This window comes from Lycium ferocissimum, chromosome 7 (genome assembly GCF_029784015.1).
Source record: "Lycium ferocissimum isolate CSIRO_LF1 chromosome 7, AGI_CSIRO_Lferr_CH_V1, whole genome shotgun sequence".
Taxonomy (NCBI): domain Eukaryota; kingdom Viridiplantae; phylum Streptophyta; class Magnoliopsida; order Solanales; family Solanaceae; genus Lycium; species Lycium ferocissimum.
In genome coordinates, this window is record NC_081348.1 from 61,219,088 (window position 1) to 61,246,411 (window position 27,324).

At 36.4% G+C, this 27,324-nt stretch overlaps 1 protein-coding gene across 1 annotated transcript; it reads left to right on the forward strand.

Annotated features, from left to right (window-relative positions):
• Positions 1-23,581: 23,581 nt before the first annotated feature.
• LOC132063029 (heat stress transcription factor B-4b-like) lies at positions 23,582-26,255 on the forward strand. Its single transcript, XM_059455476.1, has 2 exons — positions 23,582-23,904; positions 25,554-26,255. Exons 1-2 carry the CDS (start codon positions 23,656-23,658, stop codon positions 26,079-26,081), a joined length of 777 nt encoding a protein of 258 aa, XP_059311459.1. The 5' UTR covers positions 23,582-23,655; the 3' UTR covers positions 26,082-26,255.
• Positions 26,256-27,324: the final 1,069 nt, after the last annotated feature.

Sequence of the window (27,324 nt, forward strand, 5' to 3'; positions counted from 1 at the left end):
AGTATGATCGACGAGGTTGCCGAGCAGGGGAAGCAACCTAGTGAGGTTGTTGATCAGGGGGAGCAAGCTGGTGATTATGTCGAGCAAGTTGAGTACCCAACTCAGGAAGAAGAAGAATAATCTCAACCTTTGAGGAGATCAAAAAGGCAAAGGGTAGAGTTATCCAAGTACCCTTCCTCAGAGTATGACCTCATCAGTGATGAAAGGGAGCCAGAAAGTCCGAAAGAGGTGTTATCCCATCCAGAAAAGAGCCAACGAATGAAAGCTATGAAAGAAGAAATGGAATCTCTAAAGAAAACTAGCACGTACAAGCTGGTTGAACTTCTAAAGACCTCTCAAATCCAAGTGGGTATTTAAACTCAAGAAAGATAAAAATGGTAAGCTGGTCAGATACAAAGCTCGATTGGTGGTAAAAGGCTTTGAACAGAAGAAAGGTATTGAATTTGACAAAATTTTCTCACCTGTTGTCACAATGCCTTCTATTCGAACCATTTTGAGCTTAGCAGCTAGCCTAGAACTTGAAGTGGAGTAGTTGGACATGAAAACTGCATTATAGATTTGGAAGAGAGACTTATATGAAGCAGCCAAAAGGATTTGAAGTATCTGGAAAGAAACACATGGTGTGCAAATTGAATAAGAGTCTTTATAGGTTGAAGCATGAAACAAGGCAATTGTACAAGAAGTTTGACCCATTCATGAAAAGTCAAATGTAAACAAAGACCTATTTTGATCCATGTGTATACTTCAAAATATTTTCTGACAACAAATTTATTATTTTGTTATTGTATGTGGATGACATGCTAATTGTAGGACAAGACAATGAGCTAATTGCCAAGATAAAGGGAGATTTTTCCAAGTCATTTGTGTAATAACCCAATTTTTTTAAATAAGGGCTTATTTGGTAATTTTAGCTAAAAGGAATTAAAAAGGAAAGAAATCCGAAATGAGAATTAAAAAGAAAATAGAAAAGAAGGAATTTAGAGGGCCAAGCCAAAAAAGGAATAGGAAAAGAAAAGAAAAAAGACTTTAAAAGTCTGATGGCTAAGCCATCAGACGTGAAGCATTATTGTACAAGCTGAAAGTCAAACAAAAAAGCACGAGCAACAGAGAAGGGAAAAACCAGTAGATGAAAAGGAAAGAAAGGGAGAAAAAGAAGGTAAAAATAAGAACTTTCATCCCATATCATCAAGGTAATGACTCTAATATTTTATTTAAGTTTGTTACATAATTATGGGTGAATCTTTATGGTGAAAACATGGGGATATTTTGAGGAATTGAGAAAGTTTAGTTCTAGGGTTCTTCAATCAAATCAAGGATTTGAAAGGGCAAATATTGTTGGATTTTAGACTTCTATATATCGTTGGAATCCTCTCGTTAAGGCCTTCCCAAAAACATATGTCTTGTTGGGTTTTGAACACATTGACCAGAGGGCGTCTTCGTCCTTTAAAATTTGACCTTAACCGTTTAAGCCTCTAAAAATATAGAAGTGGTTTATCCCAAGGGTTTTAACCATTCTAAATCCATTTTTGTGTAGTTTGAGGAAATTCGGAGACTCGAGAATGTAGTTTTGAATTATTGGGAAGTGTTCTTGAATTGTGAATTTGAGATAAGTGAGACTTTAAGCTTTGTATACTTGCTTTTCAAAACTCATTTTAAAAATATGTTTTGTCTGCCTGGTCCATGTGTTGGGTCGAGCGTGCGATTGGCAGAATCGGCCGTCCTTAAGGCCAGCCGCATATACTTTATTTTTAAATGCTCTAAAACTCTCTTTATAAATTATTTTGTGATGTGATACGGCTGTGAGCCATGATATTGGGGCATTGTGTATGCTTCTCTTAGCATTGTGCATGCTTCTGGATGATACTGGGGCATTGTGTATGCTTCCCTTAGCATTGTGTATGCTTCAACGACATATTTGGCATATTGTGTATGTTGCCGTGGATTTATGGTGTTGATTAATTCTTTAACTGTTGTTACGACAGGTCTTTAGTGTAAATTGTGTTGAGATATATAATATACTTGATAAACAATGGTTTGGACCTTGGTTGCTATTATATAATGATATATTCATGTGTATAATATTTTTATGCTTGTTTGTATTCTCTAACACTTGTTCCAGGGGTATTTAAAGTGGCGGGTCGAGGATCTTACTGGGTCATATTTATGTATAACTCACTTCTTACCTACATGTCCATGCAGATACTGTCATTGAGAATGAGGCTGGTGGTTGAAGATTTCATGAGTGGATTCTGTTGCTGAGGTGGGCCACCGCATTGTTCGTGGAGGCAGTCATTTCAGCTTTACTTAATTTATTTCTAGTTACTTCCTTTATTTTGGGTTTACATGCCCGATATTCAAACTCGTGTAACTCTGTTAGATGCTCCATGGTCTTAGCGTGGGATGTGGGCTAGAGATTCTTTTTATCTTAGCGTTGGTTGGTTTTCATAAATCGATTATGGATTTGGTTGGTGACTATTTCGCATTTTTATCATTAATAACGTTGTTGGACCTGTACTTATTTTCTTTTAGTGCTTTCGTAAATGATTAAGGGTATGATATATGGTTTGCCTGGGAGTGGTGTTTGCTGGGTGCCAATCACGTCTAGCGGGCATTTTGGGACGTGACAATTTGACATGAAGGACATAGGACCAGCACAACAAATTTTAGGGATAAAGATGGTTCGATAACAAACAAGCAGAAACTTTTGGATATCATAGGAGAACTACATTGAACGTGTACTAGAACTCTTCAACATGAAGAGTACTAAACCCATGTTACATCCCGTATTTTTTTTCTTCGTTCGCGCTAGTATGCATCGTGAGTAATGTAATGATATTACGTAAGGCTAAGATCCCATATTCGGATGATAATGAGTTTAAACAAGTGTTAAGTAAGTTTCGTAAGAGTTAGGGGTTAAACGAATCAAAAAAATACTTTTAGCACGCCTCTTGCTAGTCATTTGAAGTTGAGCAAGCAGATGTGTCCTACAATAAAGGAAGAGAAAGAGAGCATGGCCAAAGTTCCTTATTCATCAGTTGTCGAAAGTTTGATGTATGCAATGGTATGCACTAGACTTGATATTACTCACACAGTCGGTGTTGTCAGCAGGTTTCTTGAAAATCCTGTAAAAGAACACTGGGAAGTAGTTAAGTGGATACTTCGATACCTGAGAGGTACTTCAGGAGACTGTTTGTGTTTTGGAGGATCTGATCCAATCTTGAAGGGTTTTACAAGTGTTGATATGGCAGGTAACCATGATAACAGAAAATCCACTACTGGATATTTGTTTACTTTTTTAGGGGGAGCTTTATCATGGCAGTCGAAGTTGCAGAAGTGTGTCGCACTATCTACAACTGAAGTAGAATACATTGCCGATACTGAAGTTGGCAAGGAGATGATATGGTTGAAACGGTTCCTTCAAGAGCTTGGATTGCAACAGAAGGAGTATGTGGTCAATTATGACAGTTAAATTGCAATAGACTCGAGCAAGAACTCCATGTACCATGCAAGGACGAAACACATAGACGTGAGATGTCACCGAATTCGAGAAAATATAGAAGACGAAACTATGTGGGTTGAGAAGATCTCTACAACTGAGAATAATGCACATATGCTGACCAAGGTGTTACCAAGATACAAGTTCGAGTTGTGCAAAGAACTTGTCGGCATGCACTAAAACTAGAAGCCTGGAGTTACCTCCTTCCGGTTAATGGGTCTAGAGGGGGAGATTGATGAGGTCCATACCCATTATATGTAAAAGAAAAAGTGAAAAGAAATTCCATGATGCCAAAACTAAGTTTTGCCAAATCCAGACATGGGCAATTGTTACAGATTCCATGCCAACTTGCATTGGCAACTTGCAATGCAATTTGCAAGGAGATCAAGGCTTGTGATTGGTTAAGAGGGAGGCTACTTTTCCTATAAATAGAAGCCTTCAGCTTCTCATTCCAACACACCAACATAAAGAGAGAAAAGTGAGGGAGTTTCACATATAAGAATAGTCTGTGAGGAAAAGAGAGTGTAAGCAATATTGTAGTGACATGAGAAAATTAAAATAGGGTTATTTATTTTGAGTGTGTAGTGGTCTTCGGAGTATTGTACTCGGGACTACCCGTGTAAAATTCCTCATTATAGTGGATTACTTTGCTCCTCTCGGGCCTATGGTTTTTTTCCTTATTCAGAAGGGTTTTCACGTTAAAAATCTTGGTGTCGTTATTGCTCTTTTGTTAATTACCCTATCTCGTTGTTACGTTATTATTCCGCATATATTATCGTCAATATTATTTCTGTGGCAAGTTTATCGCAACATCAATCTAGCCTCACCCAATGCCAAAACACCCCTGTATTACACCTTCTATACTTGAGAGTTTGAAGTGAACCTTGTGTCTTGGATATGGTTGGTGTAGAGAATAGCAGAAGAAAAATAACTTGGGTAGACCTTCCGCTATTCCAAGATCGTTAACAAAGGTAGGAAGATTCAACTAAAAAAGAGGAAGCTATGGAAATGAGAAGGAAAAATTTTGTAGGAGAACTTTGTTATGGAATAAGACTTCTTGAATTGGCTTGAATGACTTGAATTGAGTTGATTATAAATGAGTAAGGTCAACCCTATTTATATTTGTGTAGGGATAATTCTAGATACTATTCTAGATACATCTACAAAAAATCTAGTTGCTCTTATCTTCTAGCACTACTCTAGAACATCTAGATATTTCTTAGATAAACCCAGTATCAAAAATATTACGATATAACTTTCTAGAAGCTCAACTAAATATTTAGGATTTTATATTGCTCCAAAAAGTCAACTTTATTTATCTAAATTCCCCCTTAAATTGATTTTTTGGAAATTATCCCAAGCTTGTCGTGGAAGAATCAAACAACGCTTTTGGATGTGCCTTTTGTCACACCCCGATGAGGGCCATAACCGGCACCCGACCCTTAAGTCGGATACTACCTGGCGTGACGTAATATAGTCTTAGTACAACTGTTACGGACGTAATTATATCATATACATACAAGAGCACCTACATACAGAAATGGTACGTACATCTGTCGTATACATATACATCTTTGTGCATAACCATGTACATAAGCTAGCCGACGAGGCCGCAACATGAACATCGTGAAAATGTCATATAGCTGATCAAGCGACCATAAGTGCATCATAAGTCTTTTGAAATCATGTATGACCCTGATACCCACTACACTGTCTATGAGCCTCTAAGAGTACGTACATCTGTCGTATACATAACATGCAGACTCAATAAATACTGAACTAGCAAGCCTGGCATAGTGGTACTTGCTGACGTCCCGCTGAAGTTGGCGATCCTACCAAGAAGGCCTTCCTGCTCTGCCTGTCAGGACCTGCAGCATAAAATGTAGCGCCCCGTGAAATGGGACAGTCAGTACGGATAAAAGTACTGAGTATGTTAGGCAAGGAAGTAATGATATAAGTAAGACACAATATAACATAAATAAGGATAGGAGAAACATGGACATCTGCAAATCGTATGAGATGCAATGCATGATAAAATCATTTTCATATATATATATATATATATATATATATATATATATATATATATATATATATATATATATATATATATATATATATATATATATAATGTACCCGGCCCTAACGGGACTCGGTGTGAAGTGTATCCGGCCCTTATGAGACTCAGTGTGTATATCATCATCATCATATCATATCCTGCCGCGTCCGGGGCATCCCGCGTCTGGGGAAACATCATCATATCATAATGTACCCAGCCCTAATGGGACTCGGTGTAAAACGTACCCGGCTTTTCCAGGACTCGGTGTGAATACCCAACTGATCAGTGGTTGCGCATCTAAGTGTCGTACCCGGCCGACTATAGTGTGGCTCGGTGTAGTAAAATAATGCATACATATATATATATAAAAGCATGAGGAGTCACAGAAATGACATCGGCCTTTTCGGAGTGATGTAAGGTCGTTATACCTCCAAATTAACTATGGGACTCATATCGAGGCCAAGGAATGACTCAAATTACAGTAATCAACAATAGTGTTATAGGAATCTTTCATGAAATATATGGACGTTATAACTAGGAGTCAATAAATGTTGTAACCTCGGACGTGTACTTAATATACATATATTCGTTGGAAAATTCGTAGAAAAAGGGAATTTTCATAAAACATATATATTCCAATAAATACGTATTTTTCATAAAATTTAGGAAATTAGGGATAACTCGAGTGAATATATCATGCACACTAGTAGGCTCTAAGATTCGTGCCAAAGATACGGGAACGAAGACCTTACATACCTTAGTTTCCAAGCCGTTGCCCGAAAGAATTTTCCATCTGACGTTGGTCCTTCTTTCACACCTACACGAGGATATGTGATCTGGGTTAGTCTCCGTTTTGCTTGCATGTCAACACTTAGGTATTATTTTCCCAATTATCTCGAAGTTACGGAAATTCGGGCAGCATTTCCTCTATTTTTGTTACGACCCAAGTCACGACAATAGCAGCAGCAACAACGACAATAATTACCAACAATCCAACCAACACCAATAATAATTAATCTAAATGCATATTCATGCAAACCTATCAACCACACCCATTACCATCCATCAGCAATACCCATCTTAGATTATTTCGGGTTTCCACCAATTCAACTTAATACAAGCGACATCTAGCAAGACCCAATACGGATTTATGTAAATCTTTAATAATAGAGGAGGGATCTTACCTTACGTGGGCTCGCATACATGTACTACCGCTCGAGCTAGAGTTTTTCACCCTCTCCACAGCGATACGATGACGAGAATAAAAATCTATGAAGCTATGTGCACCTTCTGAGCTTGGATTGATATATGTGTGTGTGTTTTTTTTTTTACTAGTTTTGGCTAAAATTGATGTAATATGATTAGAAGGGTGCTTGCATGTGTGGAGAGGGTTCTAGAGGTTTTGGTGTGGAGTAAAATGATGTTTGGGGCCTTTTTATGGGGTCTAAAGTCGGGTTGGGCTCATTGGGCCGATTTTTGGGCTTGTTTCTAGAACTTTTGCCCAAGTCGCTGAGCTTCTAGCTGTCCGTCTTGAAATGCCCATAACTTCCTACTCCGAGGGTGTATCAACGAACAGTTTATTGCATTGGAAACTAGACTCAATGAACTTATTTCATTAGGTTATTCATTAGACAAATCCTCATATGCTATGAGATATACCTTACTCAAGTTGGACCAAAAATCCTATCCGAAATTCTGTCAAGTTTTTCCCAAAGCTTTAGACAACTAACTTTCTTCAATCCGCTTGACCTCGGAGCCTTTAGATATTTCCTTAGTACTTGTTATAAGTCTTTTATAACCTTATAAGAGTTCCACAGCCTCTCCGGGCTCACGTTGATTTACTTACGACACTAGCGATACGGGATTTTCAAGGTGTAACATCTTTTTGTTTTTCATCCGCTTGACTCCCAATCCTTCCGGTACTTGTTACTTACGAACTTAAACATTGATACTTATGGAAACATACTCTCCAATAAGAATCTCTAACCCCATGACAGTCATGACTTAAATACCTTGCAAGCTTATGATGTTACCTTTCCGCAAGCTACCTTGTTACAAGTACGTACGAAACGTCCTTAGCTTTCGGGGTAGACAAGGCCTAACATTCTTCCCCTATTAAGAACATTCATCCTCAAATGTTTTGAGACTGCGAGGGAATACCTAGTATATCAATTATACGAGGCATTGTCCTTAATCATATATTGTTTTGCCATTGCCGTAGCAGCCTACCTATTGAGAGATTTAAATACAACTCAAATTCCACTTCTATTTCAGCTTCCCCCACATATCGGTCCTAGTCGTAATATGCTGGTTGTGGTTTAGATCCTCATGATGGGTTTCTTTTATGTGTTCGTCTTCTTACAACTACCTTCCGGTTCATTCTTCGAACCTAGACCTGTGGTCTCCCGTCACCGCATTTCCTAACCATGTTATTCCAATCTCAAGACTTTATTTCGTATTATTTCTAATGACGTTGCCTTCATCGTACATTCTTACTCTGTGCTCCATCCATACGGTGTTATTCGCGGCGTACCTCTTCTTGGACATTTGTACTATAGGTACTAACTACCACCCCATTGCCTGATCCTTACTGTATTTCCTTTGTCTATGTCCTTTTTACTTAACTATTTATCCTTGGTCTAGCGCTATCATTTGTTTTCTTTCGAGTTGAAGTTGGTACTCTCCAGATAGCATGTATGCGTTGCATCCTCTGCGTCCTTAATTTAATTATTTTGTTAGTGTTTCATAAGCTGGAATGTTAAATCATTCTGCTGATAATCCCTTATTGACAATAATTAGTTGCTTCCTATAGTAAGGATATAACCCTGCGACTTTTATCTTTCGACGTCTTTGACTTATAATTTTTACGTCTGTCTCTTCTTGCCTTGCTCCCCTACCGAACTACAAGTCCTCTCTTACCATTTTTCCCTTTCCCAATACTTTTACTCGCTTCTTGTATCTACCCCTAACATCTTGATTATCTTAGGGTCATACTCCTCTATGCCTTATCTTTAAAATTTTCCTTGCTTCTGGTCTTGGACCATTCCGCATTAGGGTGCAATGGGACTGCAGCTTAAGTCCCTTTGATGACTTCGTTGTGCCTTCTTGTTGCTATGTTGTACATGCCTTCATAGCTTCATTTATTGACCCTTTTTTATTAGCGGTTTCCCCATCTGTCACTTAGATACATACTTTTCTTCGTCTACTTAACTATATCCTTTTCCATGTTAGCTCCTTTTTGTTACGCGTCTATTACCCTTACTTATGTTGTAAACTTCCTTTTTCTACCTCATAACTTCCCCCCTTATAGGGGTTTGGCTACCTGACATTTTTCGAGAACTCATTTTTACCTATTACTGCGATTACCCTTTCTCTTGGCGGTCTTCTCACTCCAACGAATAGTTAGGCTCCTTCCTCGAGTCATCTTTTCCCATAGGAGGGCGAATCATTCATTTTATCTCCATTCTTACTAACTGAGCTCGATATGCGGTACTCACGTCCTATGTCGTGAAATCACTATGTTGCTTAAGCCTTTTGCATTTCCGCTCATGTTCTCGCTATTCCCCAGGTTGAGGTATTATCTATAGTGATATAGGACTCATTTGGCTGCTTTTAGCATAGCTTATCTAACTTCTCGCTCGTCCGTCTTGCCATAAGTGCCCCTCGTGTTAATGGCCAGAAAATTTTTCGCCACCGAGTTACCTTCCTCTCTTTACCTACTAATATGTAGCCGAGCGAATCCCTCAAGAAGGTGACGATCCCATAAGTTGGTGTGTACTTCTTTCTTGTCATGACATCCTTTGTATTACTCTCTATTCATACTAAGCATTTCTTAGTGTATCATTGACTTGCAGTTCCTTGACCTTGCTTGCTAGTGCTAATCCCTTAAATCACTTCTTTCCAATTGTCTGTACCTTCACGGCCTCCACTCTTTCAGTGCATCATTGCCTAACTTTTGTTTCTCTACCATTTTTCATTTATGATGATACTATCATGCATATCTATGTATCCTTCTCCTTTTCTGCTTTAAGTTTCTATGACCTTTTCCTCATCGTCCTTTCCTACTTAAGGCTTATCGGGCGAAAATTGATTTGTCAGACTTTTATAGCTTAGAACAAACCATTCTTCCTGCTATGAAATTCTGACATCCTTCCGATATGTCGCGAGGCATATGCGTGCCCTCACATTGTACTTAACCATGCTTGATATCATGTGCACTATGATATGTACTCATAACATTGTTTGTTGCGAATGATTTACAAGAGTCTTTCTTTACCATTTATCAATATCCCTCCTTACGTCTAATCATCTGTATCCTTTCCTTGGAGCGAATCCCTTATGCATGATAGTCTCTTTATCTCCGCATTCTAACAAGAGTACGGACTCAGCTTATTCTTCGGGGCAAGTGTCCTCCTCGCTTCTTTCGTAGACGAACATTCTCTTGTAGTGTTTATCACACTTAACTGATTTGCTTCATTATCAATCATAAGCTCGTTCTAAGCCACAACCTTCTTACATAGCCATCCTTTCGTAAGGCAAGTAGGACTGCAGTGTTCATGTAGACTTCCTTGATAACTTTTGTTTACTTCCATTATGATTCTTCGTCATTGTCGCTTTTTAACTTTTCTCTTCTCCGGGTCCTCTTATTCCCTTATACTTATTTGACTTGGTTGCAACTTGAATCATGGGTTAGCATTGTTCCTCCTAATTATTTGTGAAACTTGCTAGATATATTCTCGGTGCCCCCATTTCCTCTTACTCCAATTCATTTTGTCCTCCTAATGTTGTCCTGATCACCTGACTTGCATTTAGATCCATCGTACCTTCCAAGGTGCTTCGAATTTCATGCTAACTCAACGTCAAAGTTGCCTACTTGATAAGCCTTTACTCATATATATGCACCACATATTCCACCATAAATAACTAAGCCCTACTTCTAACTTTCTTTCATTTAGGCATTTGGTACAACGTAAGTCTAGTCCCTTAACTCCATTTCCCTGATGCGAGGTGTAGCGGTACGCTATTATATGGCCTTGACTAGCGACATCCTGCATGTTATCCCCTTGTTGCATAGTACCACGGTTCTGTCACTTTTGTTGTGACCTCTTCTCCCCTTTAAATCACTATAATCTCCATCTGCCGCATACTAAATGGCATTTTAGCTCCGAAAATATATACCAGCAGTTTCAATGGAGGGGTCAATACATACTTGTAATCACCCTATCTTGGTCCTGTTCCTGCGAAGCCCGATCAGATGCATTTTGAAGTAGAACCTTTCGATTTTCCTTAGTTACTCTCCTCCTCTTGGCTTAATCATCTTCTTCCTCCTGTATAGATGCCATACATACACTAGCGATCCTTGATTAAAAATTCTCGAAACTGAGAACCGTCTGATATTTTGTAATGCTAACGTCCGTAGTGGCCCATCATAATGCTGGACTAGATGAAAAATAGGATATCCCAACTCTCGTAATATTTTTTCTCATATCCTTCTCATCGGCCCTACTGGTAGGGCTAGAGTCTGAGGTGGAGTCACACTCGCAGCTGCCTTGACGGTTGTCTCATAGGGGTCCTTAGACAGATCCGTTACGATAGAGGTCATAATTTCAGGAGGGTCAGGCTTAATCGTATACTTATATTTCCTCCATCTCTTCTGTTACCCTCTAACCCGTATTTGCTGTTGACGTTAGCCTAACATCTACTCTTGGAGCCAACTCCACATTCCGATTTAACTGAAACTCTTCTTTCGTTGGCGTAGTCGCAATCTAACGAGAGGATAGAATCGGGATGAACTTTCCTATGTTGTTGGCTCTATCGCACGATCTATATCATGAAGAAAAAAGGTTTTTCCTAAATGCCCTGTAGCCTCCTGTTTAGAAGTATAGCGCGCTTCATACCCCTAAACAAGACTCTACTAGACACAGCTCATAGACATCCCTAAGTCTGACCTGCTCTGATACCATTTTGTCATACCCTGACGAGGGGCATGATAAGCAACCGACCCTTACGCCGGATACCACCTGGTGTGACGTAATATAGTCTTAGTACAACTATTATGAATGTACTTATTTCATATACATACAAGAGCACCTACATACAGAAACGGCCCAACATAGACATTACATATACATCTTTATGCATAACCATGTACATAAGCTAGCCGACGAGGCGGCAACATAAACATCGTGAAAATGTCATATAGCCGATCAAGCTACCACAAGTGCATCATAAGTATTTTGAAATCATGCATGACTCTGATACCACTACACTGTCTATGAGCCTCTAAGAGTACGTACATCTGTCGTATACATAAAATGCAAACTCAATAAATACCCAACTAGCAAGCTTGGTATAGTGGTACTTGCTGACATCCGACTGAAGCTGGCGATCCTACCGAGAAGGTCTTTCTACTCTGCCTGTCAAGACCTGCAGCACAAAATGCAGTGCCCCGTGAAATGGGAAGGTCAGTATGGATAAAAGTACTGAGTATGTAAGGTAGGGAAGTAATGACATAAGTAAGACACAATATAACATAAATGAGGATAGGAGAAACCTAGACATCTGCAAATCGTATGAGATGCAATGCATGATAAAATCATTTTCATATATATATATAATGTACCCGGCCCAAACGGGACTCGGTGTGAAGCGTATCCGGCCCTTATGAGACTCGGTGTGTATATCATCATCATCATATCATATCCTCCCGCGTCCGGGGCACCCCGCGTTCGGGGCATCCCGCGTCCGGGAAAACATCATCATATCATAATGTACCCATCCTTAATGGGACTCGGTGTGAAACATATACCCGGCATTTCCAGGACTCGGTGTGAATACCTAACTGATCAGTGGTTACACATCTAAGTGTCGTACCCATCTGACTATAGCGCAGTTCGGTTTAGTAAAATAGTGCATACATATATATATATATATATATATATAAATGCATGAGGAGTCACAGAAATGACATCGGACCTTTTCGGAGTAACGTAAGGTCGTTATACCTTCGAATTAATTATGGGACTCGTATCGAGGCCAAGGAATGACTCAAATGACAGTAATCAACAATAATGTTATAGGAATCTTTCCTGAAATATACGGACGTTATAACTAGGAGTCAATAAATGTTGTAACCTCGGACGTGTACTTAATATACATATATTCGTTGGAAAATCCGTAGAAAAATGGAATTTTCATAAAACATATATATTCCAATGAATACATATTTTTCTTAAAGTTTGGGAAATCAGGGATAACTTGAGTGAATATATCATGCACGCTAGTGGGTTCTAAGATTTGTGCAAAGATACGGGAACGAAGACCTTACATACCTTAGCTTCCAAGCCGTTGCCCGAAAGAATTTTCCATCCGACATTGGTCCTTCTTTCACACCTATACAAGGATATGTGATTTGGGTTAGTCTCTGTTTTGCTTGCATGTCAACACTTAGGTATTATTTTCCCAATTATCCTGAAGTTATGAAAATTCGGGCAGCATTTCCTCTATTTTTGTTACGTCCCAATTCACGACAATACCAGCAGCAACAACGACAACAATTACCAACAATCCAACCAACACCAACAATAATTAATCTGAATCCATATTCATGCAAACCTATCAACAACACTCATTACCATCCATCAACAATACCCATCTTAGATTATTTCGGGTTTCCACCAATTCAACTTAATACGAGCCACATCTAGCAAGACCCAATATAGATTTATGTAAATCTTTAATAATAGAGAAGGGATCTTGCCTTACGTGGGATTGCATGCGTGTACTACAACTCGGGCTCGAGGTTTTCACCCTCGCCACAGCGATACGATGACGAGAATAAAAATCCACGAAGCTATGTGCACCTTCCGAGCTTGGATTGATATGTGTGTTTTTTTTTTTTTATACTAGTTTTGGCTAAAATTGATGTAATATGATTAGAAGGGTGCTTTGCATGTGTGGAGAGGGTTCTAGAGGTTTAGGTGTGGAGAAAAATAAGGTAAAATGAGGTTTGGGTCCTTTTTATACGGGCCAAAGTCGGGTTGGGCTCATTGGGCTGATTTTTGGGCTTGTTTCTAGAACTTTCACCCAGGTCGCTGAGCTTCTGGCAGTCCGTCTTGAAATGCCCATAACTTCCTACTCTGAGGTTGTATGGACAAAAGGTTTGTTGCATTGAAAACTAGACTCAATGAACTTCAATTTGGATAGGTTATCCATTCCATAACTCCTCATATTCTATAAGATATACCTTACTCAAGTTGGAAAAAAAATCCCATCCGAAATTCTGCCAAGTTTTTCCCAAAGCTTTATACAACTAACTTTCTTCAATCCTCTTGACCTCGGGGACTTTACATATATTCTCTTAATACTTGTTAGAAGTCTTTCTTAGCCTTATAAGAGTTCCACGGCCTCTCCGGGCTCACTTTAGTTTACTTACGACACTAGGGATATGAGATTTTCAAGGTGTAACATCTTTTCGTTTTTCATCCGCTTGACTCCCAATCCTTTCGGTACTTGTTACTTATGAACTTAAACACTGATACTCATGGAAAAATACTCTCCAATAAGATTCTCTAACCCTGTGACAGTCATGACTTAAATTCCTTGCAAGCCTATGACGTTACCATTCCGCAAGCTACCTTGTTACAAGTACGAAACATCCTTAGCTTTTGGGGGAGACAAGGTTTAACACCTTTATGAAGATCTTTGATATATCTTCCTGACTCCTCTTGCTTCTTCAAATGATGGAGATTTTTTGTTGTCGATTGGTGATGCAAAGAAACATGAATATCTACTGACAAAATTTTCATTTCTGTAGCGGACTGGCTTGACAATATTCTTTGTGGCCTTTGCGAACCATGTGAATCACCTCCTTGCTGAGTTTCATCTTTTTGAGTTCCCGGGCTCCCCCTTTCTCCTAGCTCCTCGGTTGCAGTATTATCAAGAGAAATACACACGCAATAGGTAAGCAGTATTATCGAGAGAAACCCCTGTGATGGGTAAGTGTGAAATTATAGGGTTCAGTATTTTAGAACCATCTCCCTCTAGCCTTTATAATACAAGGAGACTTCATCAAATATGACATTCCGTGAAACTACAAAGTGATGAGTTTTTGGGTCTATGCACTTCCAACCCTTTTTCCTTTCGTCATATCCAACAAAGATGCATTTCCTTGCGTTGGCATCCAACTTGCTTGATTGAGAATCCAAGATATGAACATAACATATAGAGCCTAAAACTCTTAAATGCTTAACACTTGACTTTCTCCAAACATCAATTCACAGGATGACTTCATGTTGTTCGGAGAAAGTGACATATGGTTAATCACATATATATGCTGCACATTTCATTTCTTAATCCCATAGGGCCCTAGTAAAAGCTTTGGCATGAAGCAATTCTTACATGTCTCTGTTAAGTGTCGAATCTTTCTTTCAAAGAACCCCATTTTGTTGCGGCATATCAAAGACATTTGATTTCTCTTTTGTTGGGATCGATCGATTATACTTATCGGGTACGCGTTATTTAATTATTTATGCTACACTTTCTGCATTTTTTGTGCAGATATTGATCCTTGTGGTAGCGGTGTCCATGAGCAGATTTAGAGCTTGGCTTGAGAATATTCAAAGTGAGCTACTTGATAATTTGCAGCGCAGTGGATTACTTTCCTATTTACTTCTGTTCTATTTTTATTTGGACAATTTATTCAGTATGAGACTTATGTATTTTATTCAATTGGATTCTCTTGACTCATCCAGTTCTTGGGAATTTTCATGTATTTTCAGTAATGTTGACTTCATGATGTCTATTTTATGATAATTCAACTAATGCTTAATTATTACTAGTTCTTAATAATGAAAATTAGTTTATGTTGTATTGATATGCCTATTGGGTTGGTATATATGTGGCATTGTAGCTTTTAGGTAAATTTGGTCGTGACAGTTTGAATTCCATCGATGTTACATGGTAGAGTTTAAAAGGAAAATGTTTGAATTTCATTAATGGTACTTGGTCGAAGACAAAAGGAAATTTTTTTAATTTCACGTATTAATACCTGGTTGAATAAAAGGAAAATATTTTCGTGCTACTTGGTTGAAAATAAATGTTTCATTAATCGACTGTGTTTTTCTGAAACGGTACCATATTTTTTTTTTTAAAAAAATATTATTTTTTATTACATAGGGGGTAGGGGAAAGGGAAATGGGGAGGGATTACATGATGATTTATCCGAAAAGGGATGATTTATCCGAAAAGGGTTTGCGACTGTTTTGGCGAGAATTTTTTTAATGAGTTAGGTAACCTAATTTTTAATAAGGGTAATTAGCTAATTTTAGTTTTTAATTAAATGGGTTGGGGGTATTTATGTAATTTAACTTTCAAGTTAGGGCGCTCATGCTTTTAATAAAATATTGATTGATAAATATATATGCAGTTGTTATTTGTTTTAATAAATCTATAATTCCTTCACTTTCAAGTTTTTAACGAATTCTTTTGTTCTTATGAGAACTTTGAAGTAAAATATTCAGGATTTGCTGCCCAGCAAATTTTGAAGGTTTTAATTTATTATATCCTTTGAAGTTTGTTGCTAATATCAATATCAATCGTTCATACCGTAGGAAAATTAATATCTTTGTAACGATCTTTTTAGTCATTTTGAGCTTTCTGCCTTATTTTTCTTAAAATACCTTTTTCATAGTTTCATTTTGATACTGATGACTAGAGGGAATGGGTGACACGATTCCCGAGGCAGTCGGGCGGGTTTGGATTGGTTTTGGTGAAATTAGAAGTTTCTAAGTTGAGAAAATGAAGATGTTTGACCAAACTTAACATCGGGGGTAAATGCGTCTTTTTTGAAGTTTCGTCGATTCCATTAGGTCCGAAAGTGATTTTTGACTAAATTGAGTCGTTGGTTCGGTCTCCCGAGGCGTTCGTGTGTGATTTGGGTTGTTGGATGAGAAACTAATAATTTGGATAATTGAAGTTGACCTCAGTCAACATAGGGTCAAGACAATATATGTTGGGAATTCCGAGTGTGCGAGCAAGTTCATAGCATGTGATATGACTAGAGGCGAATCTAGAATTTCAAGAGGATGGGTTCACCTTAGAAAAAAAATTTAAGAAAAAAGATACAAAAGTGAATTTAGTAGGGTTTGATCTCACAACCTTAAGGTATTAAACCCAACACTTAACCAGTGCTCCACATAGTTGAGTTTGACCATGTGTTCCTTCAGTTAATATTAGATATATTTTAAGGATTATATATATAATATACCAAGTATTTTCGGATGACCATGTGTTCACGTGACCCAAATTTTCTATATAGATTCGCCCCTGGATATGACTGAAATGCATATTTGGTTTGTGTCCAAGAGGTTTTGGATGAGTTGCGGGTGTTGAATCGAAGATCGGGGGACACCAAAAAAATCAAGTGCCATGTATCTGGTTTCCTCCTACGTGATCGCATAGGAGGTGTTGCGTTCGCGAGGGTTATGGCGACCAAGGATGGCGATCGTGGGCTGGGATTCGCGTTCGCGTAGAAGGGATGGGGACTAGGTTAGGTTACGTTGGCTCATTGCGTTCACGATCGCGATGGGTTGGGCCGGGGCAGACCGCCTTCGCGAGCGGAGTCTCGCGATCGTGAAGAGTAATCAAACCCGGACAGAATATAATCCGAGTTCGAACCTCATTCTTTCTAAATCTATTTTGGGAGCTAGAGAACTCGGATTTGGATGATTTCAAGTGCATTCTTCAATATTTGACTTGTGGGTAAGATTCTAACCTTCATCTAAGTATTTCCCCATTTTCCATCCATCATTTAGTGATTCCTTCCAAGCTTTGAACCTAGAATCAAGGATTTTTCATGGAAATGAGTTAGTGAGAATTATCAAATTGAAGGTCTAATTGAGATTAGATTTCAATGATTTTCCGAGTTCTTATTATTTAAACTACGGTAAGATGAATTTATGTTTGATATTATAGTTTTTACCTTCGGCTCGGTATTGGATTTTGGGTTGATTTTTTGGACCTGAAACATTAATATAGCAATATGGGTGGGTTGGGCCGGTGCAGACCGCATTCGCGAGCGGAGTCTTGCGATCGCGAAGAGTAACTAGACCTGGACAAAACATAATCCTGGTTCGAACCTCATTCTTTCTAAATCAATTTTGGGAGATAAAGAGCTCGGGTTTTGATGATTTCAAGTGCATTCTTCAAGATTCGACTTGGGGGTAAGATTCTAACTTTCATCTAAGTTTTTCCCCATTTTCCATCCATCATTTAGTGATTCCTTCCATGTTTTAAATCTAGAATCAAGGATTTTCCATGGAAATGAGTTAGTGAGAATTATCAAATTGAAGGTCCAATTGTGATTAGATTTCAATGATTTTTGGAGTTCTTATTATTTAAACTATGGGTAAGGTGAATTTATGTTGACATTATAGTTTATACCTTCGGCTCGGTATTGGGTTTTGGGTTGACTTTTTGGACCTGAAACATTAATATAGCAATATGGGTGTCTTTGGATTCGTATTCTTACTTATATACCGCATTTGAACAAAGTGGGCTTGTTAGGTAGCTCAAAGAAAGGGCAAGGCCACAGAGTGACTCTCGAGCTTCGGATTTCAGGCAAGTTGAGACTTATTAGACTCTTTATGAAGTGTGTGTGTTGGCTAATTCAATTAAGAGGTGTAATGGGAAATTGGGGGTCCCATACTTGTGAGGTGACAAGCACTTATGGAGGTACGGGTGTATTTGTATGGGTAATTAATGAAAAATGGAATATTCTTGTGGCGGGGATATATGTTGAGCCTAAGGGCATTAAAGGTAGTGTTAAATCTACTGGTTTAGTATGGTTATTCATTACGTGGGCTTATGATAGCCATGTTTGACTTATACTTGTGAATATTTATTCATTAATGCATTTCATCACTTCATATATCGTCCAAATAATGAAAAAAGGAATTATATTTGATATTGAACTGATATTATGCATTTGCATGGTGTACGCATCTCTATTTCATACATTTATGATAGTATTGGCATGGTACTGATGCATCATAAGGGATGGTCCGTAGAGACCCGATTGGATATGGTATATGGCTGGAGTAATGATGACATGATAGTCTATTGGCTTATACCCAATGTGATTTGGAGGACCTGGCATGCCGGGTGAGTATAAGATATGATAGCCTATTTACTTATACCCAACGTGCTCTGGAGGATCTGGCATTCCGGATGAGCATATGGACCTCATGAGTCTTCCATGAGTTACGTGAAACCTACTACAGGAGTGTGTGTATACTGGAGGATATTGGCCATTACATTGTATATCATACCATTCATACTTGACTGTAATATCTTATTGAAATTTTTATATGAATATTTGGGAAGGAACAGGCTTATGACTTGATTGAGTTGTAGATTTCCTAATCTCAAATGATTAAGTGCTTATAAACTGTGAAACTTAATACTAACGAAGCAAGGAGGTGAGTATCAAAAGGACCAACCCTCGTCATCGCTTCAGTTTATGATCGGTCAATGATGTTGCTGGTCTCACGTGCTTCCCGTACTCACTCTACACTTGCTGCACCTTTTTCTGTGCAGGTTCGGATCCGAGTTCGAGTAGAGGGTGAGATCCAGTCGATCATTGAGGCGTGCTTTGTAGTTTAGGTTGAGCTATTGGCTATTCCGCAAAGACTGGACTCCATACCTATCTTTATTTTCTGTCTTTATCATTTCAAACAGTATATGTAGTGTTTTCAAACTTATACTCCGGATTAGTAGCTTTATGACATCCAGGTTTTGGGTAAATGTGTGACTTAGACTTACTTTATGTTATTATTATGAGACTTATTATGAGACTTAATATGGGTTGTTTCCTTCTAAATTATGCATTTAACCTAGGTTGTGAGACTTAGCTATTATTTGGGATTTGGATCGTGACAATTTTAAAGAAAGTGTTTGATACACCTTAAAGCCAAACATATATATATATATATATATATATATATATATATATATATATATAGTTTTACTTTTTACTAAAGAAGGAATAGCTACTCTTATTGTCCCAATTTATGTGGCATTGTATGGATTATGAGAGTCAACTTCTTAAATTTGACTGCATATTCGGACGTAGATGCTTTAAGTTTTTTGAAATAAAATTCATATATTTGGAAACTACGTAAATAATATTATAAATCACAATAGTTAACTACTCAAAATATTTATAAAAAAAAAACATATAAAAATATTGCGATAAATAATACTCATTTCATTCTCAAAATCTGAAAGGTGTCATAAATCTGATATAATTTAGTCCAAGAACTTGACAAAGCTACTTTTCCATTACCTTTTGCGATATAATTTAGTCCAAGAACTTTTTCATTCACGGGTATGCCTTGGTCTAAGGAAAGATAAAACTTAGGAATGTTCCTACAACTAGATCTGTGGATTATCACAAAAGGTCTTCATAAAATAATGAGACTTTTCAACTCTAGAACAAACTTTTAGAAAAAATTACAAAAGAAAGCGATCAAAAGAGGCACCCCTCACATGCGTTTATCTGATCCAACTTTATTTAGTGATGATTTTTAGTGTCAATCTCTGATCTTTAGATTCTAATCAATGTAATGGTTGGTTAAAGAATTAATTTTCTATTCAACTTTAGGAGAATGTTATGAAAGTTGAAGGACTTTAAAACAACTTCTTTCAAGAATGAAGTCTATATTTTGTAACTTTCCTCCCTATTTTTATATGAACAAGAACAATATACGAGAACAAGATGCGCGTAAACGGAATCCCACATGGTATTGCTGAAGGAAGTGGTGGATATGCATAGTTGAGACTTGAGATACATCTGCTCTTAATAAGAAATTTAGAATTTGATAATGGATGACCTCTAATTCAGTCGGAATTCAGTCGGAAGCATTTTATCTTGAGTTTACTTGATGTGAATTCGAATTAGTCAGATTAATAAGCTTCAGATATCCGCTGGTTCAATCAAGAAAAAGAAAGCCTCACCACATAAAATATCTTTTCAGTCGTCAAAGTTTACACCTGCAAGAATGATTTATTAAAATGATTAATTTACTTATTTACTCAGCTTATTTAATTCCGTACATTATATTCCTGTTGTGTTTCAAATAAATACTCCTTTTATTACCAAGCTTAATTTATTCCAGGAAAATGTCATTTTTTTTTCTAAACGTTTACCAACTCAAATAATGGAAGACATATATATTACATATATGCTTTCCTTAATTAATTGCGTATTATTAGTATCTGTACAAGTCTCAAAACTCACACTACATGATATACACAAAATCCTTTAAGATTTGAGCATGAGATGAGACTCAAATTTCAATTAGAAGTTATCAGAAGGTAAGCTCAATGACCAAAGTATCTCACTTGGGCACAACAATTTAGATAAAGTAAGAGTTTTAATATGAAATCACAGATTAAGAGTATTTTGACCAATTTGACTTCTGAAAAATAACTTAATTTATACAACAAAACTGAGGTCTACTATACACTACTCTATCCAAAAGGCAAAAGGGAGCGACATAATTATATATCAAAAAGATAACGGTAAAAAATACGACCTGAAAAGTATTTTTTCACGAGCTTTCTACCTGAACTATCAGGTGTTTATGTTTCCGATCTTTCCGATCTGAACTATCACCAACTATTTATCAAAACACACATCGACTAGTATCTGATGGTGCGCGGTGTACAATCTCTTTTTTTGTTTAAAAATTATGCCAAATGGCTCTCCACATGGATAATTAAAGGAATTAATTGAAGAATTAAAAAGAATTAAGAGATAATGGTCAAAAACACAACTGAAGTATCACTTTTGCGAGTTTTCTACCTGAACTATCAGGTGTTCTTGTTTCCTACCTGAACTATCATCAACTATTTATCTAAACATACCTTAAAGGTAATGAGTCAACTGTCATGTGGACGAAATTTTATGGGCAAATTAAGTTGTGACACGCCTTTTGGAGATTGTACCCAAACACTTGGTTTAATCAGCTTAGAGGTGTGTTTTGATAAATAGTTGGTGATAGTTCAGTTGGAAACTCACAAAAAAATAATACTTAAGGAATGTTTTTTACCATTATCTCTATTTTAAATAGTTCATGCATTGATTGGATCTCATCATATACCAAATCTAAAGCGACACAAATATAATTCTACTGACAGGTTCATATGCTTTTCTTGAAGTTATAAAAATTAGAAATGAGTAAAGAAAAACTTTCAAGTGACAAAGGTCTTGTTTCTAGTATTAAAAAATAAATATAACAATACTTAATGATGTGGCCTAACAGCTAAGTAAAAATTATAAGTAATTGAAATTTGAATTCAACAGAGACGAAAAACGTTAATTAAGTGGTGGACAAAATTACCAGTTATATACATATATCATCATATTGCTCTAATACGTACGAATTTTAAGTACAACATGTTGTATATGATAACTACAATGTAAGTCTTTTAAAGTGTAATTTAGACCAATGTCCATGCGATTTTCAAAGTAATGGAGTAAATCTTGATATATTTTCTAGTAAATAAGGATCAAATATTAGTTGGTTTTAACTATACCATGATCAATTACAAAGTCAAACCCTAAAAAAAAATTCTCTGTTCTTAAAAGAAAAAGTGAACCTCAATAAACGTAACTCGTCTCGTGATCACTCATTCACTCCACATGCGAGCTATGCTTTTATTTTAGTGATGAAAAGAGTCATATGTTTCTGCTTTGAGTGCTTCTTGAAAGTTAGAATATTATCATGATGAAAGAGATATCCCAGAACAAATAAAAGAAGGAATTTAACTTTTATATATATACTAATATTGTAAAGAGATATACTATTAAAACTGCTTGTTTATAATAAGTAAGATCAGTAACCTGAAAAATATGATCCATATAACTTGTCAAACAGTGATACTGTAAAAATTCTTCATATTATTAGTATATTACAAGTTTAATCCATTTGGTAATAAAGTAAATGACATTCTATAACAATTTAAAATACATGCGCTGATAATACAAATTAAGATCAATTACACTGCCATTCAATTACCATTTAATCAACGGGTCAGTTAAACCCGGTATATATATTTTCCAAACACACACATCAAAATCCACTAAAATTTTTAAAAAGTATTAAATTTTGAACTCATACAACAACAACAACATACCCAGTATAATCCCACAAGTGGGAACTGGGGAGAGTAGATTGTACGCAAACCTTACCCCTACCTTGGCAGGTAGAGCGGCTGTTTCTGATAGATCCTCGGCTCAAGTCAAGCAAACGCAACATCAGGATAGCAAGAAAACTAAAGCAGAAGGGACAACAAGTAGTAATAGAAACTAAGAATAAGAAATATACGAATACTAAAATAAAAATACAAAAAAATGACGGAAATAATATTGATCCTACCATAAAGTATAATAATACTACTCATACTACCAACCTTCTACCCTAATCCTCGATCTCCACACCCTTCTCACTACAAGAAAGTACAGAAATGGCAACAACTCTTTGGCAACAAAAATAATATTGTTGGCAAAATTCAATATTTGGCAACAACTTAGTTTTGTTGTTGGCATATATGATGAAACTTTTAAAAATGAACTTTTTTTTGTTGCCAAACAATTTGATTTTATTGCCATATATTGACTATTGTAGCAAAAAGTACTTTTAGCAATAACCAAAATGTTGTTGCACGTTGTTGCAATAACAGCTGAAGGGAAAGTTTATGCAACAACAAAAAAATGTTGTTGCCAAAGGTACTTTTGTAACAATAGTCAATACTATGGCAACAAAAAAAATTGTTGGCAAATGTCTTCTTTCTTGTAGTGCCTATCTAGGATCATATCCTCGGTAAGCTGAAGACTTGAACTCATAATCTCAAAAATTAAAAATTTAATCCCATTCCATTAAGTTTAAATCCCAAATTTGTGTTTGTTGTCACTATATAAGCTAAATCCATAAAGAAACACCCATGTGCACATGCAACCACAGCATACACACCCAAACTAAGAAGAGAAGGGAGACATATTCTTGTTTCTTCTTTCTTAACAAAATATTTATCATTAATGGTTTCTCCCATTGGTGGTGAAGAGATGATTTTTACATTGCAAGATTCTCAAAGGCCAATGCCTGCACCTTTCTTGACAAAAACATATAACCTAGTGGATGATCCAAGTAGTGATCACATTGTTTCATGGGGTGAATATGAAACCACTTTTATTGTGTGGAGACCTCCTGAGTTTGCTATGGATCTTCTTCCCAACTACTTTAAACACAACAATTTCTCCAGCTTTGTTAGGCAGCTCAATACTTATGTAAGTATATCTTCCTTCTTTTTTATGTTTTCATCTCTCAAACTTGTCAAGAACGATTTTTTCCTGGCTTTAATTTCTTCGACATTGTACTTTTTTTTCCATGGGGGTGTGTTAGGTATGAAGGAAAATATTTTCCCCAGAAAATGTTTTCCTAAAAAATAAGTGGATTTCTTACTTATTTTCTGTTGTTTGGTAAGTAAACAAAAAATATTGTTCCACAACACTTTACATAACCTTGACAAACACTACGGTTGTGGGGATGGAGGTAGGAGAGTAGGGATGGACACTACTTTAAAAATAGGTCTTATCGACAGACAAATTATGTAGCTAAACAGCAAAATTCATTGCTAATCCTATTTAGCGAAGGATTAGCAACGATTGTCAGAAAATTTTGTTAGCTACGAGCAATTTACTGATAGATTAGTGACGAAAATCGTAGCTAATTTTAATTTTTTTTTAGTATGGGACTATGGTGTTTGAGGTGGGCTATATTGGGGGGAGGAAAGAATTAGTGTGGAATGCCACCTATGGAACTTGTTTTCTGACTTCCATTAGGGAGGTTATTTCCCCCATTTTTACGGATTTGTTTTCCTAAAAAAAATATTTTTTTTAAATTTTGACCAAAACTTCGGTTGCAAACACACCCTTTATCTGTTAAAAACTCTTTATGATTTAGATTAATTCTTTTCTTTTTCTATTTTCTATCTTTTAATATGTATTGCTTGATGTCAAGCTAGTATTGTTTGAGAGGAGATAGATGAAACCTTTGAGAGTGTGTATAATTAAGGTTTTAGTAATGATATACATGCATAGTATAAAGAGCTTTTTTTTTTTTTGGGATAATGAAGAACTTTTTGCATTGTTAGCATTATTTAACTCGTAGAAAATAATTTGCATTATTCAGCTTTATTAATCTCACATTTTATTTAGACATTTACTTGCTCATTCTTAGGCTAGAAAATCATTATGCTTATTTTGATCTATGTTACAGCTTGACCTCAGAAAAACTTTTATCCTTTGCTTTGGGTTACTTGACCTTAAACTGGCTAGCATTGTTTGTTACAAAGAATATGTGAAAACTAGACTTATAAGAAATTCACTTAAGAATCCCACATAACAAATAAATAAATAAATAAATAAATAAATAAATAAATAATACAGCCACAATCAACTCCATTATCCAAGAAAGGTTATCTCATCCACATTATACATCTTGGTTTTCCAGTTTTTCATTATGTATGGATGGGAGAAGAGGCATATTTTCTAACAACATAATCATTTCTTTGGGTTATGAGAATTTATATGGTTTAGAAAAACAAAAAGTATCTTCTTTTTTCTTTTTTCTTTTTCCTTTTTTATTTTTTATTTTTTCTTTTTTCTTTTTTGGAGTTCAACCCAAACCTAGATTTTAATGATAGTACTGATGATGGTGACCAAAAACTTCTTCTAGCACAATGATTTGTTTTCCCAAATCATTTTCTTGGGCCTACAAATATCAAGGGGAAATGCAACACCTTTTGGCTGGATTTCACTTATTCAATAAGCCACTCACTATAATTCTACAAAAAAGTAGTACTTCTTCATATCTAAAAAGGATTCCTTATTTATGGAGTATATATCAAATTTCTATTTCTCATTTCTTATTTCAGGGATTTAAGAAGATAGTTCCAGATAGATGGGAGTTTGCAAATGAACATTTTAAGAAAGGGCAAAAACATTTACTTTGTGAGATTCAAAGAAGAAAGAGTACAACTCAACAATTACACCATTTGACAGCCTACAATGAACACATCACAAGAAGCATCTATCACCAAGAAACACAAAGCCCTAGCAGTGTTGATCATGATATCCTTTTGACACTCACACAAGACAACCAAAGGCTAAGGAAAAGGAACATTTTACTATTATCGGAACTAGCTCACATGAAGAATCTCTACAGTGACCTTATCTATTTCATTCAGAATCATGTCAAACCAGTTGAGCAAGAATCCCCTTTGTTTTTATGTAATGAAGGTCTGAATCAGAAAATCATTGATCATCATCATCATGAACAAGTAAATATTGAAGATCATGAAGGGCCAAAGAGTGATTGTGTAAAGTTGTTTGGAGTGAGTTTATGTGGGAAAAAGAGATTGCACCATGAAATTAGGATTGATCAAGAAGTATTAGAATGTTGATTAGTGAACATTTCTCTATGGATCAATAATAGTATAGATAGAACTTATTAGCTTTAGATCAAATTAGTCCTTTAGTGTGTCCGTTTGTATATTCATCACACCCTAGCCTCCCACTAAGCCCCTTCAAACTATATTTTGATTTTCATTTAATTAATTAGTAACTTATTGGTTAGTTTCTTTACTTCTACATCAATCAACTATTTAATACTCCTTAATTATATCTCATCTCTTGTTTTGTTTTGGACACTAATTAATCTCGAATTGAAGGAAAATTAGTCATCTTTATCGGGCGCGTCACAATTATCGCCGACTTAGGAGTTGTCTCCTTGTCCGATTATGATTTTATTTTTCTATTTATTTACTGTTTGTCTATTAGTCTCCAATTTATATAAATGTACTCATTGCTGTATAAAGTAAAACAAGAAAGCCTCAAAATATTTTTATATCTTCTCTTTCTGTTTGCGTCTCTATTAAGAGTTAATATGATATCAGAGCCTAAACCTCTTCAAACTATATTTTGATTTTCGTTTAATTAATTTAACTTATTAGTTAGTTTCTTTACTTCCACATCGTTCAACTATTTAATACTCCTATCTTGTCTCTTGTTTTGTTCTTGGTACTCCAAAATTCTCTGATTAATCTCGAATCGGAGACAAATTCATCATCTTTATTGGCGCATCACAATCGTCGCTGACTTAGTTTGTCTCCTTATCCGAATAAGATTTTATTTCCAAATTATTTACTATTTGTCTATCAGTGTAGGACTCTGATATATATAAATATACCTGATGCTGTGTAAAGTAAAATAAGAAAGCTTCTGCATATTTTTTATATCTTCTCTCTCTGCTTGCGTTTTTGCCAAGACTTAATATGGTATCAGAGCCTATGAATTCTTCATCGACAATGTTGTCTTCTCCAACAACTTTTTCTTCTTCAAACAGCTTAAATCATGCTCATCACGTTACCACAATTAACCTAACGTCTAAAACTACTTAATTTGGTAAAACACCGCTTGTACCGTTTCTTCGCGCGCAAAATCTTCACGGATTCATCAATGGATCAGGAGTTTGTCCATAGCGATCCTATCTATCGGAGGGTCTGATGCATCCAAGCCAAATGCCGAGTATACAAGTTGGATACAATAAGACCAACAAATCATGAGTCTTCTGATCTCGTCTCTCTCTGAAGATACTCTTTCGATCGCTACATAGGATAAAATACATCGTAAGCAGCTTGAACGCCC